This window comes from Sebastes umbrosus, chromosome 11 (assembly GCF_015220745.1).
Source record: "Sebastes umbrosus isolate fSebUmb1 chromosome 11, fSebUmb1.pri, whole genome shotgun sequence".
NCBI lineage: Eukaryota > Metazoa > Chordata > Actinopteri > Perciformes > Sebastidae > Sebastes > Sebastes umbrosus.
This window is the reverse complement of record NC_051279.1, coordinates 14,929,342-14,948,129: the sequence shown is the minus strand read 5'-3', so window position 1 is coordinate 14,948,129 and position 18,788 is coordinate 14,929,342. Positions and strand designations below refer to the sequence as shown.

The window sequence follows — 18,788 nt, the reverse complement described above, 5'->3', positions numbered from 1 at the left end:
TATGCAACCGTTTTGTACTTTTCAGGACATCAGAAAACCTTTAAACGTGTTGTCGTACACCACTTCGAGGCTCGTTGGCTGACGGCCACTCAAACAAGTGAGTGGGAGTTGGCAGAGAAATGCTGCTGCTCTCCTCTTCCAACTCACTCCCTCTTTAGTCTCCCAGTTCACCACAAGATGGAGCCAATTGTGGAATTCAAATAAAAAGGATGTCAGAGTGACGTTCATATTAATTTATTTCATTTTAAAACATCAGAAAAAGAGTAAACAAAGTGCAAAGTCTGTTTGTAATAAGTTAAACTTAGGTCTTATTATATAACAATTCCCTTTGATAAACAAAAGCCCTCATACATTATCTGAACTGACCGAATGTGTTAATCTGTGCAGGATAATAATCAGGGTTAGGAACAGTACATTTCTCATTACTTAAAAAAAACAATAATGGATGAGCCAAGCATTTTGTCATCCATTCACATTCCTCTTTCATTCCACTGAAAGTCCCAAACAGTTCTCAAAACTGATGATGATTCATGATTCTTGCTTTCACTTACCCTTCATTAGTATTTTCCCCCTCTTTTCAGCTCCCTTTATTTCACCCCCTCTACCTCCTCCTCCTCCTCCTCCTCTTTGTCACTGGCTGGGGCTCCTCTCCCCTCCTCGGACGGCTGTCATTAAATGACTCTTGTAGGTTTTGCTGAGTCCAGTCATCCAGAACTTGAGCAGTCTGACGTTGTCCTCCTCGCCGGGCCCCGTGGCACCAAGGAGGGCCAGAACCTTTTGGGTGTCCTCCCGCCCTCGCCCGTCCACTTTGGAGAACTTGAACAACACTTTTACTTTACTGAAAGAGAGAGAATCAGCCATGAGACTCTTACTTAAAAGGGATAGTTGGGGTGTTTTGAAGTGGGGTTGTATGAGGTACTTATTCATAGTCAGTGTATTACCTACAGTAGACGACAGTTGGCACGCCCCCCAGTTTGGAGAAGCAGAATCCGTTAGTTTGTTTGTGCTATTGTGTGACTTTGGTGAATCTGAACTAACCAAATCAAGGCAGCGGTAGACCAGCTCCTATGTTCTGCAAGGTAAAATTACTTCTTTTTTTTCAATTGAGTCTGGTTGCTCGGGAGCATAGATAACGGCTTCAGTTCCCTGTCGGAAACAGACTGTGTAGCTGTCTCACGGCAAGGTAAACTGTTGAAAATATTCAAAATATGGCGTACACTTAAACTGATATTGATTTTGTTAAGGTGGTCTTTCTTTAGGTGATTAAAATATGTTTTGCTGCCGACCCCATCCACAGCAGTACATTGCTTTGCTCCTGTGCGGTAACTCCTGTCTGTTTATCCAAACTGGGGGTGTGCTGACCGTCATCTACTGTAGGTAATACACTGACTATGGATAAGTACGTCATACAACAATCCCTTTAAACCCAGGTGATCTTCTAGACTGAATGAATTCTACTCACTTCATCCACTCTTCCTTCAGACACAACAGGCAGTGAGATACGACGTCCACAGACAAGTTCTCATTAGACAGAGCCACCTCAAGCTTGTTCAATAACGTGGGACCTGGAAAAAAAAGAGGACAAAGATTGTCTGACAGTTAATTGGATGATCTGTTATTCTATAGTTGGCCTTCACATGTTTCACACGCCACCTTAAATAACGAGGTTGTGTTTTTAGTCCCTGCTGTCCATATGTTATCTCAAAAACTTGTTGACAGAGCAGCTTTGAATGAAAGCTGGTAGAAAGTTAAAGGCGGTGGGCCAAGAAACAAATCAGGTTTTGATTTGGATCCAGATGGTGGAACGGGACATGTCTCAACATCTTTACTATTTTAACATCCACCTCTGTTCTTACTTAAACGAAAAATAAATCTGGCCCACATAACCCACCACGATGCAGATTCACATCCAAATGATGATCGAAAATTTCCAAAATATTTTCTGTGATCAATTATAATTAATTTGTTTAAGTCAGCGCAGCGTGGGCATAGACATGCACTTTTGAGGTTTAACCAAGAGGCAAAGGACTTTGTATTTTCTGACATTGAGAGTGGCATCAAACATACAGTGATTATTTATAGCTTCAGGTATGCACGCTCACCCCTGTCTGTGGGCTGTGTGTTGGCACTGCTGATGTTGAACTGATAAAGTGAGGCGATATCGTCTTCGCCCACTGCCGACATCTGACAGCTTCTCTCTGAACCGACATCCACCAGCACTGAAAACTCTACAGGACAAAGAAAAGGAAGGCAAAATCAACACCTGCATGTACAAGCCGACAACTTGTAACAGCAGTTGTCTTTGAGGAGGTTTCATATGGTAATCTATCATAGTGTGAGTCTACAGACCGCTCTTGTACCTGAGGAGCTGACGTGCGTTGGAACAGGCACATCTGGGCTGAGACCCAGGAAGTTGCATTTGTAGGCCTCCTCATACTGAGCACTGTATGGCACCGAACGCACACAGCCCACTGGGAGCAAAGACTGATGGGAAACAGGACAGAGATTCAGATTATAAACATGGTTTGTCATCTGTTCGCCCACTCAGTTATTCACAGAAGACAGTTTGATATGTCACAGTGGGAAAAGCTCATAATGGGGCTGTCAAAGTGCAAAAACGCAAATTCAGCCTTTGTACGTTTTCAAAGAGGTCCTTTGACCTCTGACCTCAAGATATGTGAATGAAAATGGGTTCTATGGGTACCCACGAGTCTCCCCTTTACAGACATGCCCACTTTATGATAATCACATGCAGTTTGGGGCAAGTCATAGTCAAGTCAGCACACTGACACACTGACAGCTGTTGTTGCCTGTTGGGCTGCAGTTTACCATGTTATGATTTCAGCATAGTTTTTATGCTAAATGCAGTACCACCCACTCCCATGTTGATAAGAGTATTACATACTTGATAAACCTCCCTTTAAAGTACAGATAAATGTGTGATTAATCGCATTAACTATGGACAATCATGCGATTAATCGCGATTCAATATTTTAATCGATTGATAGCCCTAGTAAATAATAATATTAATGATTGCTGAACTGCATTTAGCTGCTTCAGTTTCAGGTATTATTCATGCTGCCTCAGTGTCACACCGTCATGGTTTACTGGAACACTTGAATAGAACAGAGCCATCGTTAATGTTATTAGTAACACCTGTGATTTTTCCACAATCAAGTCAAAGTGTCTGCTGTTAAAAACACCTGGAATGTAGCATAAAACGTGCAATTACAAAACAATATCAAAGCGATCACAAACAAAACGTACACTCAAATATCTCTCCACAGTAAAAAGGAACATTAATCGTGTACTGAAAACAGTTACATGCTCCGTCTCGTTTGTGTGACCTGCATAGAAATGTCAGGGGAGCGTGTACAGGCAGAGACAATTTTAAGGCGTGTAATGCTAGCTGATATAATAACATGTCCTCAGGAAAGAATTGGAAGTTAGATAAAAGAAAATTAATGGATAAAAAATATCTTTGTGGTGATATAACTGAAACCCAATCCATTACAATAAGTTTGTATCACATCAAATATGGTTATGTAAGAAGGTATTTCACAAGTACTTCTCAACCTTAACAGCATGAAACTTAAGTGTTACATGATTTTTAGGGTTACAACTGTGTTATACTACACTGGATTTAACTTATACTAATGGATCAACTAATGAGGACCCTCACAGGTGTTATCACTTGTCCTAATTGATATTTACCCACATCATCATATCTCTCCTAACGACGCAGAAAGGGATGCAGCAGCAGCAGTAGAGTGAACTACCTTGAGCACAGTAAAAACTGACTGGATGAGCCCGGGGTCTGCGCCTCTCCATATGACCTGATTTCCCATGAGCACGTGCCACACTAGCTGACGAAACTCAGCAGCCCCGAGAACCTGCAGAGCAAATCAAACTGTAACATACAACAGCTCACAGATGCGTTACGTGAGCTAATGTAAAAAAGTGAATTAACTTCTTTAAAAAGGTACAGTGTGTAGGATTTGGTGACATCTAGTGATGTGGTTGCAGATTTCAACTAACTGTGAAGAGGACCCGCTCCCTATATAGATATGAAAGGCTCATTATAAGCTAACGAAAACACAACAATTATTCTTTTCCGGTGATTAAACACTAATGAAAACAGTAAATATTTAATAATTTATTCACATTTCTGCTAATAGACCCCCTAAATGTTACACACTGTTCCTTTAATAGTCATTAACTCAAACGTACCATAAAACTATAAATTATTGCAAGAACTGTTTGTTGTAGTCGAAGGTTGAGGTTTCTTTTTCACTTTTCTGCACAACAAAATGAAGAGCTGAAAAAGTACCCAAAAGTTTACCTGTCTCAGATGCCTCAGGGACCTAAACTTTGGGCCAGGTAATTCATCTAATTTGGTAACGTCACACAGGAAGTCGAGGGCAAGCTCACTCTCCAACTGGTGCCGCTGTGACGTAGAAACGCTTCCTTCTGCTCCCTCCCAGCAGCTCATTTCCTCCTCTTGCTCTTTTGGAAACCAGAGAATTAACATAAAAACAGAAATAACAATGATCAAATGTTTTTCAAGCCAACTACCAATTCGGGGGAAATTCCACATGAAAGTTTCACAAAGGGCTGGTTATACTGTATGTCACACTCCATAAATAGAGTGTGATGTGCACATGATCATATTTCCAAACTAAAATCAACAGTGTACAATCTCACCAATGACTAATAACAATATTAATAGATTTCCGAGCAAGCACAAGATGAAACAGCTTCCTCTGAAGTATCAAGGGGAATGAGTCTGTACATTAAAAAAAGAAAATAAACTTATTTTTATTGCTTCAATATTGCTTAATATTGATGATGTAATTATTTCATTGTGTTCTATTTCATGTGTATTTATTAATAAATGATAGGTGCTACAGAAATAAAGTGTGTGTCCTTACAATATTAACAAAAGGGAACAAGGTATTAAAATTTCACAACCTAAGAGCCGCGCCGGACCCGGAAATATCTCTGTTAATCTTTTAATCACTTTCTAAATCTTGACTAATAATTGTGTAAACACTTTCTGGAAAGGCAATGTTTTGAGTACAATGGCTCAACTAATGACCCTGTTTTTTTTCTGGCCAGAGCGTCTGGCATACTGACTGACCCAGTGAATCACACTTTTAGAGGAGACTCTTCAGACTGGTGATGAAACTATTACACGGTGTGCAAACACATGACTTCTGCTGATATCATCCCCCAGCAGGACGCCAAACCTTGACTGGAAGGTGAGACATGTTGAAGCATTGCCAAGGTAAATGATCTTCCTTTTTGTGATACGTTTCATGTCACTGGACATATTTTACCCAGTCACAGGCTTGAACGGATGTTAGATGGGTAAATACAAAAGTTAAGTTAAAACAACAATTACCGCCTCACGGTTGTATGCCTCCGCCAACCTGTCAAGCTGCAGTTTACATCCATATCTGCCCAAAATGTCATCACTTCATCATTTTATCCTGTTAGATATTTCTGTGAAATTGTCATAATTACATCCGCCAAGGCCGAAGGCCTAGGAAGGAGGTTATGTTTTCACCGGCGTTGGTTTGTTTGTTTGTTGGTTTGTCCGTTTGGAGGATTACTCCAAAAGTCCGCTATGGATTTGAATGAAATTTTTTGGAGGGGTGGGGTGTGGCACAATGAACAATACATTTTTGGTGGCAATCCGGATCATGATCCGGCTTCGGGAACTTTTTTTAATAACTCTGCTCAGCCTGTGCATTAACACCACAGGCTTTAAGACATGCGCAGTGTAATTGATGACGCGTTCATGACGCTTCACCCATCCTCTTTCCTTCTGCCTGCAGAGAGAGGGACAGAGAGAGAGCGGGGGGTGGAGGGAAGGGGGCGACACCTGTAGATTCTGCGTTTTTTCACATTAAACTCTGTGAAATTACAGTTGAGTTCGACCAAAGCACACTTGGTGATTGTTGGAAAGAGTAACGACGACGGTTTAGTTGAGTTTTATTTTGTTTCTGTCCAGTTTGTATGAAGTGTTTTATGACGCTGCACTGCTTACAGCTGATCTCATCTTAAACAAAAATACATGTGGATGATGGCGCAAGCTGAATGGAGAGGGGGGCGGAAGTCTGCGCTCTCCGAGGGCCATTCTAGTTAGTGCTTGAATTCTTGAGGTATGGACCACCAAAATCTCATCAGTTCATCCTTGAGTCCAAGTGGATGTTTGTGCCAAATTTGAAGAGATTAGCTCAAGTTGTTCCTGAGATATCACAAAAATGGCACAGACGTGAGGTCACAGTGACCTTGACCTATGACACACCAAAATCAAATCAGTTCATCCTTGAGTCTAAATGGATGTTTGTGCCAAATTTAAAGAAATTCCCACCATGCGTTCTTGAGATATTGCGGAGGCATAAAAATCCTCCTGTTTAATCAAGGACAATGTGACTACCTGTCTGTCTCTCTATGAGCACCAGTGTGTCCTCAGTGGGGGCTCCCTCCAGCAGCTTCTCTGTCAGCCGACAACCACACGCCTTCAGCAGCCTGGGGGAGATGTGAGAACACGAATCCACACGTCAAGGTAAGCCATTACGGACAACGGCTTTTATATCACAGTTGGGCCGACAGTGTATCAACTCACCAGCTAAAGGAGGAGTGCAGGCTGGCCCAGAGATTGGGATGCTGGGTAAGAGAAGTAAGTGATCGGGCTGCGTTGCCACTCCTTTGGTGTGGGAAAACTGCAGGTGAGAAGACACTGTTCATCCTCGCCGCTCGCTGGGGACAAACTCCTTGTTCATTGTCAAACACCTGATGGAGAGAACAGTATCAAGACATTACTAATAGATACGTACCTGTGGAATAAGTAGTAAACTGAATAAAGGCATGTTGTGTCACCCTACCTTGAGGGCTGTGCTTTGCAGGCTCTGTATAGTGAGTCTGAGGTGGCGTAACAGGAAAGGCCAGGAGTTGATAAGGTAGATCCTGTCCATTGCTACCATGACGATACTGTACCAGCGCTGGAAGCCCCTGGCCAGGCTGTCTTTGATAAAAAAGGTGTGTGAGAACACAAAACCATGTTGCTCATCTCCAAAGAAAATTGGCCCTTCACGGCCAGGACACACCTGATGGAACAGACAGAGAGAAAATAGATAGAAGTACATGTGGCGACAGACGTTTATTTAGTACATCAGATGTGTGACTCACACACACATACATACATGCAGACGTACGTCACTGTTTACCTCACAGCTGAGGCTGCGTACGCAGGCCTGGCGGACCACGCTGAATAGCTGAGGCTGTCTGGGATGCTGGTGGCTCAGGAAGCGTATGCCTGTTTCGTCATCGACGCTCACAAAGCCTGGGTGAGATGCAGGAAGAGATCGACATCCCTATGAGGCAAGAAGAGGAGAATTAGTGCTTTGAGACAGATGGCAAAACTATAGACTAACCTGCAAACCAGAACGTTAGAGTTTTATAATGTGGTGTGAGGAGAAAAAGGGTAGTTCAGTTAAAATGGACGCAAGTTTCTGATAAGCTCAGGGTGAGCTGACATCCTCTCCTCAACATGTTGCTCTGCCCCTCACCTCACACATTTCTCCCCTCTGTGTGGCCGAGCTGTTGGCTCTCATGGTCAGGCCTTCACCTTCACGGTCACCATCTCGGTCCCTGTCCCCAGGCACTGGGGCACCTGTCTGGGATGAAGGGGATGGGGATGGAGGGTGCAGTGCCTCGGTGCAAAATAACGTCCGAGGGCCATGGAGCTCACAGAAGTGACACAGAGCAACCAGAGCATTCATCTGAAAAGGGAGATAACACGTTTTTTCAAATGTTTATTGTGCTGAATATGGTTATCACTGACATTTGGGTTACACTAGGGTTAAAGGTCCCATATTATGCTCATTTTTAGGATCATACTTGTATTTTGTGTTTCTACTAGAACATGTTTACATGCTGTAATGTTAAAAAAAAACTTTATTTTCCTCGTACTGTCTGTCTGAATATGCCTTTATTTACCCTCTGTCTGAAACGCTCTGTTTTAGCGAATTGCGACGAAATTGCAACAGAATTGCTTTGCTAGGCAACAACTTGGGTCCATGTGTACTTCCTGTCAGCTGATGTCATTCACATACACTGCAACCAGGAATAAACTGGGACACATTTAGATAGTTTACGTTTAAATCTGTGTAAAGGGTCTAAATATTGTATATTCGTGACATCACAAATGCACAGAAATCCTGACAGCTTGTTTCAAATGCAGAGTTTCTGAATATTGGTTGTGTGTATTTCCCTGTGGATTGAGTGTTTCGATACTTTCACAGTATTTATATAGAAGTAAAGCCTGCTATATAATAAAAAAAAACATGAAAATCTCACTTTTTTATAATATGGGACCTTTAAGAGATGTTCATTACAGCTGATAATATCAGATAGTCTTACCTTCAGCAGAGAGACAAGTTAACAACAAATGACTGGAGCTCAATGCTACTTCACAACATTCATTGGTTGCAACGTAAAAAAACCGTTATATGAAAAGCAGCATATTAAAATAGTGATATAAAACAAACTCAATCCTTCATTTCTTCAGATAATCAAAAACCCATAGTTCTCAGTGTCTCAGATTGAGGTTTTCTACACTTTTCTTGTCCTGTTGTCTCTCAGTCTGTGCAGCTGCTGCTAGCTGACAACAACAGAGCCTGTCACATGACGCACAGTCACGCGCTCCGAGCACAAAATGACGTATGGCAGTTAGCTTGTTAGCTTGTTAGCTGCAATTTTAACCGTTGAGATAGAAAATGTCTCGATTATTTTTTTTTATGTGATAAGACAGCCCAACAAACAACTTATTTATTTGCGAGTATCAGGCTTTTTATATAATGCTTCCATAAAGGGATTTCTCGACGAATAACATGTAAAACTGCATTACCCATGATTCCCCGCGCCGTAACAAACAGGGTCAAAGGGCGGTAAAAAAGTCTGAGCTCCCTCGGTTGAAATATTTAAAGACGTGTTGTTATCGCGCAGGGAAACATGGGTAATAGAGTTTTATATATTATTCGTCGAGAAATGCCTTTGTGGAAGCGTTATATAAAGGCATTTATAGACTAATAACATATAAAACTGCATTACCCATGATTCCCTGCGCGCTAACGAACAGGGTCAAAGGGCGGTAAAAAAAAAAGTCAGAATCTGTGCTCCCTCGGTTAAGATGAAAATTTTCCGATTATTTTTTAAAGCGATAAGAAAGCCCAACAAACAACTGATTTATTTGCAAGTATCAGGTTTTTATAATAATGCTTCCATAAAGGCATGTATCGACGAAAAACATTTAAAACTTCATTACCCATGATTCCCTGCGCGATAACAGACAGGGTCAAAGGACGGTAAAAAGTCAGAATCTGTGCGCCCTCGGTTGAAATATCTTCTAGGTGATTTTTAAAGACTTGTTTGTATTGTATATTATCTAAATATGGCGATTATTTCCTTTAATTTATTTCATATTATTTTCTTTCTTTACAGGAGTTCATTTTGATGTTTTTTTTAACGGTAACCAACACTTCCGCATTAGTTGAGAGCTCAATATTCCAGTTTTAGGAGTTTCCGGTTGTTATTTGTGTCACTCCCTTCAAGTTAAACAAGTACAGCAGCAAACACACAGTGACACAGCAGACAGACGCCTTTTTGAAGTAACGTTGCCTTTTTTTAAATCATAGATTCCTGAGCATGGCATCAGACGGATTAGGAGTGTCCTCAGTTCCCCCAGAGGACCAGAGAGATGAGGGGACACATTTGACTGACACACCCACTCCAGAGGCAGAGGCAGGGGTCCCCTCTGAGCCTCAATGTGACAAAGACACCCTGAAACCCACAGCAGGTGAGTCACTCTGAGAAACACTACCTGTTTGTTAAATGGGTCTCTGAAGGCTACTAACTTCATTTGAGACATTATATGTCAATATAAGTCAATATAATGTATTGAAAAGACTATTATCTACAGTCAGGGTATGAAATTAGCACCTGTCACCTGCCAAATAACAGGGTAAATGTTGGCTGTGACAGGTGAAAATTTCAGCTCACCTGCCACCATGGCAGACAGGTTTTCCTTATATTAAGAAATATTATTTTTAAAAAGCAATTCTAAAGCCTGCTGAGCCTCACTGTGACAAATACACCCTGAGAGCCACAGCAGGTGAGTCACCCTGAGACACAGTACCTGTGTTTGTTAAATGAGTCACCAAAGGATACTAACTTCATTTGAGACATTATATGTCAATATAAGTCGATATCACATATTGAAAAGACTATTATCTACAGTCAGGGAATGAAATTAGCACCCGCCACCTGCCAAATACAGGGTCAATGTTGGCTGTGGCAGGTGAACATTTCCGGTCACCTGCCACCATGGCAGACAGGTTTTCCTTATATTAAAGGGACTGTTTGTAACTTTCAGAATTGCTTGTTAACAGCGACACCTGTGGCCGTTAAGTCAACGAAAGTCAGCGTCAGGCTCACGCTTGCTCGCTCTACATAGACATGAACGAGCATCGCTCAACACAGTGAGGCGACACACGTCAGCTAAAACCACAATATCACTCTATATTTCACCTGCTTGGCAGTAATGTTAGCTGACCAGACGAAGGACGAAGGTCTCTCCATGAATCAATGCGGATCCTAGTGTCGGCTTTTCCTGCTTCAGCCTCCCGACCGCGGTCGAAGGGAACAGGGGAGACACCGGCACCCGGTCAGAGACGACAACAACACTGTTTAAAAGGTGGGCTTCACTAGATAGAACTTCTGAGTCTGAACAGCGTAGCCACATGCGAGCGCGCATATGTGAGCGCGCATGGGAAACTGACCCGGGTGATTTATACGCGTAAGAAGATACAAACAGTCCCTTTAAGAAATACCATTTTTAAAAAGCAATTCTAAAGCCTAAATTAAATATATATGGTAACACTTCATTTTACAGGTCCGCTATTTCTCAATAGCTGGTAATTTATTTAATACATTTCCAGGAAAAGAATACAAAGTAAATTGTTTTGCTTTATTTCCATGTCTGCTGGTAAATAGATAATAATTAGCAAATAACTTCTTTGAACTTTCTTAAAAAAAAACTCCCTTAATCATGACATCAGCTACCAGGTTACATTTGTGTAGACAATAAGTCACACAATGGTGAGGTTTGTGCCTGATCAGAAGTGTCTTCTATTAGTTTTGGTTTTCCACCTCCGATGAAGAGCAGCCTCTTCTCAAGCCTAAGGGCCCTATCTTAACCATTATATACTATTTGAGCATATAATGATTAAATTATGTTTATAATAAAGTAATATTCGATGCATTTTGAGGTAAATATTGGGGTAATTTGGCAGTAATTCCAAAGAAATTTCAAATAGGTAACTGGCTAATTATCACCTTATTACCATGAAATTTGCGGACCTGTAAAATTAAGTGTTACCAAATATAGTCATGGATTATGGTTACATGATATATTCCATAATTCTACAGTCTGGTACCTCTGACTCAGTGTTTACAGTTTTAAAGCATTCTACCTAGATTTCAGAAGTGGCAGACAAAAAACACGAGTGGCCGGTAGAAATGTTCAGTGACCTGCCATTGTAGCAGGTGAGGAAAAAGGTTCATTTCAGACCCTGTCTACAGTATAGACCTGTGAGTAACTCATATGACTGAAATCAGTCTGGATCTTTACCAAGTAACCAACTCTGCAATCAAATTCCACAGTCTCTGACACATTTCTGTGTTTCTGTGATTTCAATTTGATTTCTGGTAAGTACTTACTATGTTATCATGTGGCTGGCTCCTCTTACTTTTAAAAGAAGACCACTGTATTAATGACAGACAGCCTGTTTATGTCATCATCCCGGGCGGATGTGCTGGAAATGTGTCAGAGGATCAGGAAGTGAGTCAAGAGCCGTGCTGTATCACTGGGCTCAAATCTCACAAACTTTCCAAGGAGACATTTTTTTCATGGTTACTATTTTATCCCGTCACTTCCAGTCTGCTTTACGGAGGTCTTGGAAGCAGTTGAAGTACTGCTCATCTTCTCTCCCATGACCTGGGCAACTTGTGCCAACCAGTCTACGTGGGAAGGAAGATATTACAGCTAATAATTAAAGGATTTGGGTTGTGAGTCACATCCAGCTCTGCGATCTGGAAATAGCGGTGCAGGGTGTGTGGTATGTGTTTTGAGTTTACAGGCAAGCGGCCCAACTACTTGGCTGACATTTAGTCTTCTTGGGCCACCTGTCACATGAGTTATAGTCTGGAAGTGTATCGGAGAGGAAATACACATCATTTTTTCCACTGCAGGTTTTCCTCTTGGGGATTAATCACTTATTTATATCAGACCTGCTTAAGATAAGGATCAGAGGGAATCTAGTAAATTTAAAATTTGAGGGCAGGTGATTGGGGGGGATCATATTTCCTGACGCCTGTACATTTACCATTTATGTACATATCTCTGTGACATGGAGGCTCATATAGGAGACACAACTCAACCATGTATTGAAAACACACGCAGCAGAAACCATGCTCCATGTATGACTTTCACTTAATACTGTATAATAATATTTTCATTTATCCAGCCTGCTGGCTTAAGTAAACGGTCACTAACACTCTAATCTGAGAACATCCTGCTATTTTAGGTATTTTCAGTGTTAGTGACATCAGCTATAAACTGGCAGCGTGTACTTTCCTGTGTACCTGTATCCTCTCTCTTCCACTGCCAAACTCTTTACTCTTTACCTGAGAGAGAACCTCAACATATTGGTGGAGAATTATAGGGAAAGCATCCCAAAACATTTAATCACCTGAACAAAGACTGCTGGTATCACCTGGGGCTTCTTTGGGCAAAATCTGCTCTTCTATTTTGCCGTCACTGTAGCCGTCAATGCAGAGTCCATATTGAGAGGTCGCGCACTTTCATTACAGGCTTTCATTACAGTTTTATTAGACGTCTGTCCTGCTTACTTTCATTCTTCATTCTTTCACTCTGTCTTTGACTCCGTGTCGCTCTATCATTGGCAGAGTCAGCAGAACGGGATGAGAAGGGAGTCGACGTCTGCCGGTTTTTCCTGATGGGAAAGTGTCATTTTGGCCACAGATGTCGTTTCTCTCACAGGTCTGCTCGCTTTACCTTGTTCAGCAAACTCACCAGAATTTAATTTAATTTTCTAGATAGATTCCTGACATGTACATAATTTATTTTTAGTAACACTAAATGGGTTGGCAAATTATCGTGGCACCAGGGCGGCTAGCAGATGGCCGTCTGAATGTTAAAGGATAGGTTCACATTTTTTTTAATCCTATTTTACAACAATACTCACATGCCCCTATGCACACTGAAAGTAATATTGGTCGCTGTAATTGTTGCTTCTGTCCATACTGGTGCCCAAAAGATCCTTCTTAAAGCAATTTCAGTATAAGTGACGGGGGACAAAATCTAAAGTCCTTATTCTGCAACAATGTCAGCCACCAATTAGTTAACTCTTTCAATGTACATGTGGGCATGTGAGTACTGTTTTACGGATTTGGAAAAATATGAACCTATCCATTAACAACATATTGCTAAGCTCCCCCTGGTTACAGCTAATTCTTCAAAAGTGTTTTTTTTAATTTATTTTTAAAAACTAAAGAGGTTGAAAATCATTGTAGCTCAACTACTAGTATTAATTTGATTGCTGTGTGAATGCTAAAGCTCTATCTGCAAAGTGTCTTTTTGGAAATTGAGACATATATTGTGTTTATTTGTTATTTCTATTGCTCAATCATTGCCCGTATTGCACTCCAAACAGACACTGATACTTAGCCATGACTAATATGGGTGCTGTTCACAGTTCAGTATGCTACATGAGGGTTCATCTGTGTCAAATGGAATTAACGATCAAGAGCATTTTTTTTTCCATCTGTCATGCTCTACATGTATATTCTGACATTTTTTTCATTCTTCGTCTCTTGTCTTAGTAACCCATCAGTAGATGATTCAGTGGCTGTGTCACCTGACCAGGATGACAAACAGGATGGAGAAAAGACGGAAAAATACAAGAAGAAAGTGAACAAAGCAGCAAAGCCAAAATACGAGGCGAAAGGTCACTCCACATATCATCTGATGAATGACAACATGAGGCCACTTTTGTCTGCACATTAACGTGTTTTAACACTTTCAGTTACATCTTACTCTCCCGCAGAGGTGTACAAAAAGCCTCGCATGCGCACAGCAGATGACGTCATCTCTCGGATCCTGTGGGACCCGCCGGTGGATGGATCAGAATTTGTAGTGGGGTATGTGGATCGCTTCCTTGGTGTGCTGGAGCGTCCCTTCAATGAATTTAACTGGGACACCGACCCCTGCGACTGTGATTACACCTCTGAGCTGGCCCTGCCCAGACACAGGATCCAGTACTTCACCTACAGAGGGCACCGCGTCTGGGACCGCCACAGCAGGACTGACAGGGTGTTTGGCTCCACCGGTCAATCTCTGGCTCCCCCCTTTGGAGGGGAGGAGGAAGTAAAGGGTAAGAGAGCACCCTTTATTGCTACCTGACCTTACATACAACCAGATACAAACTACTCTACAGATTTCACGCTGACCAAATATAACCATTTGTTTCACAAGAAATGAACACAGAAGAGCAGCAACAAGACGGCCTTAAAACAACAGAAGAGCAGCCACCTGCCGTCAGTCTGCACCTGCAGGAAGAGAGTGCTCATACTGAGAGCACACATCTGGAGGAAGAGAAGCAGAGTGAGATGAACACTCACACCCCTGACTCAACACCACCAGCTCCAGAGTGTCAAGGGAACATTTCTCAGGAACAACAGGAATCACGAGGAACATGTGTTGTGGAGGAGGCAGCAACGAGGTTAGGAGTTCATCCTTTAAATTTAACTGAGAACAGATAACAACTCCTGCACACAACTGTCTGCATGTTCTATACTCAGTTTGTTCAAAGAAAAAAGCCAACTCAAGTCACAGTGGAACGGAAGTTAGAGCATCTTTAGCTTTTGCAATGTGACGTATTTCCAAGTGAAACAGAATAGAGCCGCAACAATTAGTCGATTATTGACAGAATCTAATGGTAAGTTTCTCTGTCGTAGATGATAGTAAACTGTTGGTTGGACAAAAAAAGACATTTAAAGATGTCCCCTTGGACTGTGGGGAATTCAAACAGGAATTTGTCACAATTTTCTGACATTTTATAGACAAAACGATTAATTGGGAAAATGGTCAATTAGATTGGGTTGCTCCAGTGTGCGTGGCTTAGTGTTGTGCTATTGCAATTTTAGATTAAAATAGTCAAAAATGTTTTCTTTTTAATTAGATTTTTTTAACATATATTTTGTATTTAACAACAGATAACTGAGCAATTAACACAATGACACGATTAGAGGGAAATGGAAAATTTATATATTTTTTTTATTTCACTGTGTCCATAAGACATAACATTTTACATTTAAGAAATTGTATGTTGTGTGACTTGGAAAGCAATCTTGCAATATACTCTCCTGGGGCCAGTTTCATGAAAATAGACCTAGTCTTTGTCTTAAATATAACTTTAAGTCAGACTTACTATAGACAGATAATTGTTTGCTAAAAGTAATGGATAAACAGTTTAAATAGTTAGCTAAAGGTTAGCTAAAAGTAATGGATAACAGTACATATCTAACTGACCTTCTAAGTCTAAGAAATTGTTGCCATAGCAACAAAGCTTTGTCCTCAGGCTTAGCCAGGGGGAGAGGTGGATAACTTTCCTACCTCAAATTAAGTCTTAATATTAAGTCTAACCTGACAATCTAAGGCTAAGACTAGTCTTAAACTAAGTTTATGCAACTGGCCCCTGCCTCTTAAATCATTTTTCTTCATTCTACTTGTTTGGATTTTAGACCTGAGGCTTCAACAGACCAAATGTCCTCATCCCAAAAAGACGGAGCAAGCGTAGAAGAGGAGGTTGAGGAAGAGAATTTGGCAGAATGTCAAGAGAGCTGGGAAGGCAATGAAGATGCTTCGGTGGGTAACAGCACTACTCGCCCTGAAATACAGACATGCTCTGCTATTACAGTTCATGTTAAACACTGATTATCTCCTGCGTTACACACAGAGTGATCTCGGAGCCCTGAACATCAGCCAGAAACCATCAGCACCTCTGGAGCAGAGAGAGGAGAGGCGCGGTGGTGTTCGCCCTGCTAAAAAACGACCCACTCACTTCATCACCTTCAAGGCCAACACTCCCGCTATCCTCTCCAGTTTCCAGCAGCTGCAGGAGGAGATCAGCGCCCTTCTGCCCTCCTCTGCCCCTCACTGGCAGACCGCCGCCAGCCTTCACATCACCATGTGCCTCCTGAATTTGTCCGGCCCAGCTGAGGTAGCCGCCGCAGGGGAGATCCTCCGACGATTCGCCCATTTGGATCGCAACCCGCCGGTGGCTCTGACCTTCCCTGTGAAGCTGAAGCATTTCAATGGGAAGGTGCTGTACCTGAGCCCACAGGCTCAGATCCACCTCCAGGAGCTCAACTGTGTCCTGCAGGAGGCCTACATGAAGGAGGGCTGGCTCCACAAGGACTCCTACAACCCGCGCTACCACCTGACACTGGCTAAGGTAGAGGGCAACGAGGGGAACAGGATCTTTGAAGGGGTGGGGGACCTAAAGGTGGGGAAGGGTTTAAATTTTGGCCGTCTGCCAGTAAACACCTTACACCTTTGTGCCATGGGCGGTTCCAAAGTGGATGGTTTTTTTGAGACCTTGTGCACAGTAAGTCTTCGATGATAGAAGGGCCATTTCACTTAAACACACACTACATACATGTATGTCAACACAATGAGTGTAATACCTTATCAATCAAATCTCATGTCTGTTTTAAGTTTTAAGTTAAGTTAATTCAGATAAGATGCACTTTTAATGATAATCAAATAAGATGCACTTTTAATTATAATTGGGTGAAAGACAATTTTATATGAAGGCCTAAAGGGAGTAAAATTAGCTTAGCACAACAGCAAACACACTGTCTAATTATACTAAACTGTATTCAGATGCAAAAGGATACAATGGTCCCACTGCACTTAAATTACAATATGATTAAATAATGTATGTATTTTCCTCTAATGAATGCATTTTAATCCGTTAAGGGCTTACATTATATGTCCTATTGATATTGCAAGATGAGAGAAATGAATGTAGTCTGCTAAGGATAATGCAAGCTGATATAATACATCCAGAACGTTCTAAAAGTAAAGTTGTTTACTTTGCCTGCCTGAACAGAAGAATATAAATACTAAAGACGGAGAAACAGTAGTATATTCATTTTACTTCAAGTATGGCTGTCCTCGACCAAAGAAATCTGACAAACACTCAATTTTGTCGACTAATCGCTTAGTTGATTTAATCGACAGATCTGTAAAACTGAGTTTCTTCACAAAGAATCACACAAAAGCACCACTTTAAATCTTGTGTTTACCAGAGATGTGCTCATAAGTTTCTTAAAAAATAAGTCATTCAGCATGAAAAAACATAACAAAAAGACTAATTCGGCTAAATAAATCTTAGTTGACTGAGACCAAAACAAAACTAATGGACTAAGAGGGGGCAGTCCTAACTTAAAGGCTATTTTTTGTGATATAATATAGTTATTTTTTGCCTTTCGTTCATTAAAATGCATTAGAAATACACTATAAAACCCATAATTGCCAAATAAAACATCTTTCAAAATTCTAACTTATATGATTAGTCAATTAATCGATCAGTCCATTAACAGAAAATCAATGCCGGTGTTCTAACTTCTCCATTGTGGACCTGCTGCTTTACTTCGTTTTATGTTATGAGTAATTTTTTTTGCTTTTTTTTTTTTTTTTTTACTGTTGGTTAAACCAAAGAGGCATTTTGAAGACATGACCTTCAGGACTTTAGGAAATTGTGTTGGTTTTTTTTTACTTTTTTTGTTTTTACAATTTTCTACAATATTATTGATCAAAGTTAATTATAAAATTGAGAAAATAATCAGATTTACTTTTATTTGCAAGTTTATATGACAGGGACAACGTATAAAAACATCCAATACTTGAAATCTGATGCATTATACAGTGATTTCATCCCCATTCCCATAATCACAATAATAACATTAGCTGCAGCCCTAGTCAAAATGAAACCCACAGTATGAATCATGAAAAACTGTCAGTGTAAACTGGAGCTGCATTTATAATTAATCGATTAATTGATTAGTTGTAAACTATTAAATTAATTGACCAACTATTTTGATAATAAATTAATTTGTTTGAGTAGTTTTTTAACAAAAAAAAAGTCTAAATTCTAGCTTCGTAAAAGTGAATATTTTCTGGTTTCTTTACTCCTCTATGGCAGTAAACGGAATATCTTTGAATTGTGGACAAAACAAGACATTTAAGGACGTCGTCTTGGGCTTTGGGAAACACTCAACATTTTTCCCCATTTTCTAACATTTTATAGACCAAACAACTAATCAACAGAATAATCAACAGTGAAACTAATCATTAGTTGCAGCCCTAGTGTAAACTTCACCTGCTGGAGTTGTGTCAAATCTGCCTTCAGGCCCTGAAGGGGACACATGGAAATAGCTGTAAAGGATTTTTAATCAGCTTTGAGTTGTTGCAGAGTAGAATAACTACTTTCTTAAAACATGAAATGCCTTACATTGAATGTAAATGTTGCTTCCTCTATTTATTATCTGGTGGGCCAAATAAGGTGTTCGGGGCCAACTTCTCGCTTCACTTTGATCTGTACTGTTTTATAACGACACAGACAGACATATGC

At 40.8% G+C, this 18,788-nt stretch overlaps 2 protein-coding genes across 8 annotated transcripts; one reads left to right on the top strand and one right to left on the bottom strand.

Annotated features, from left to right (window-relative positions):
• Positions 1 to 218: 218 nt before the first annotated feature.
• On the bottom strand, positions 219 to 8,730 carry flcn (folliculin). Of its 2 annotated transcripts, none has more exons than XM_037784910.1 (12): positions 8,431 to 8,730; positions 7,578 to 7,790; positions 7,224 to 7,382; positions 6,894 to 7,115; positions 6,635 to 6,801; positions 6,446 to 6,537; positions 4,343 to 4,506; positions 3,780 to 3,893; positions 2,361 to 2,484; positions 2,103 to 2,228; positions 1,463 to 1,565; positions 219 to 838 (listed from the first exon to the last, which is right to left on the bottom strand). In XM_037784910.1, the coding sequence occupies exons 2-12, from the start codon at positions 7,788 to 7,790 to the stop codon at positions 631 to 633; spliced, it is 1,692 nt and encodes a 563-aa protein (XP_037640838.1). In that variant the 5' UTR covers positions 8,431 to 8,730; the 3' UTR covers positions 219 to 630. The 2 variants fall into 2 exon arrangements, with proteins under 2 accessions (XP_037640838.1, XP_037640840.1); XM_037784912.1 differs by having other exon boundaries at positions 7,236 to 7,382; positions 8,431 to 8,729.
• On the top strand, positions 6,454 to 17,954 carry leng9 (leukocyte receptor cluster (LRC) member 9). Of its 6 annotated transcripts, none has more exons than XM_037784906.1 (8): positions 6,454 to 6,574; positions 9,705 to 9,865; positions 13,036 to 13,129; positions 13,972 to 14,096; positions 14,196 to 14,522; positions 14,624 to 14,870; positions 15,892 to 16,015; positions 16,107 to 17,954. In XM_037784906.1, the coding sequence occupies exons 2-8, from the start codon at positions 9,715 to 9,717 to the stop codon at positions 16,770 to 16,772; spliced, it is 1,734 nt and encodes a 577-aa protein (XP_037640834.1). In that variant the 5' UTR covers positions 6,454 to 6,574; positions 9,705 to 9,714; the 3' UTR covers positions 16,773 to 17,954. The 6 variants fall into 6 exon arrangements, with proteins under 6 accessions (XP_037640834.1, XP_037640836.1, XP_037640835.1 ...); XM_037784904.1 differs by lacking the exon at positions 6,454 to 6,574 and adding an exon at positions 9,067 to 9,419; XM_037784905.1 differs by lacking the exon at positions 6,454 to 6,574 and adding an exon at positions 9,067 to 9,537.
• Positions 17,955 to 18,788: the final 834 nt, after the last annotated feature.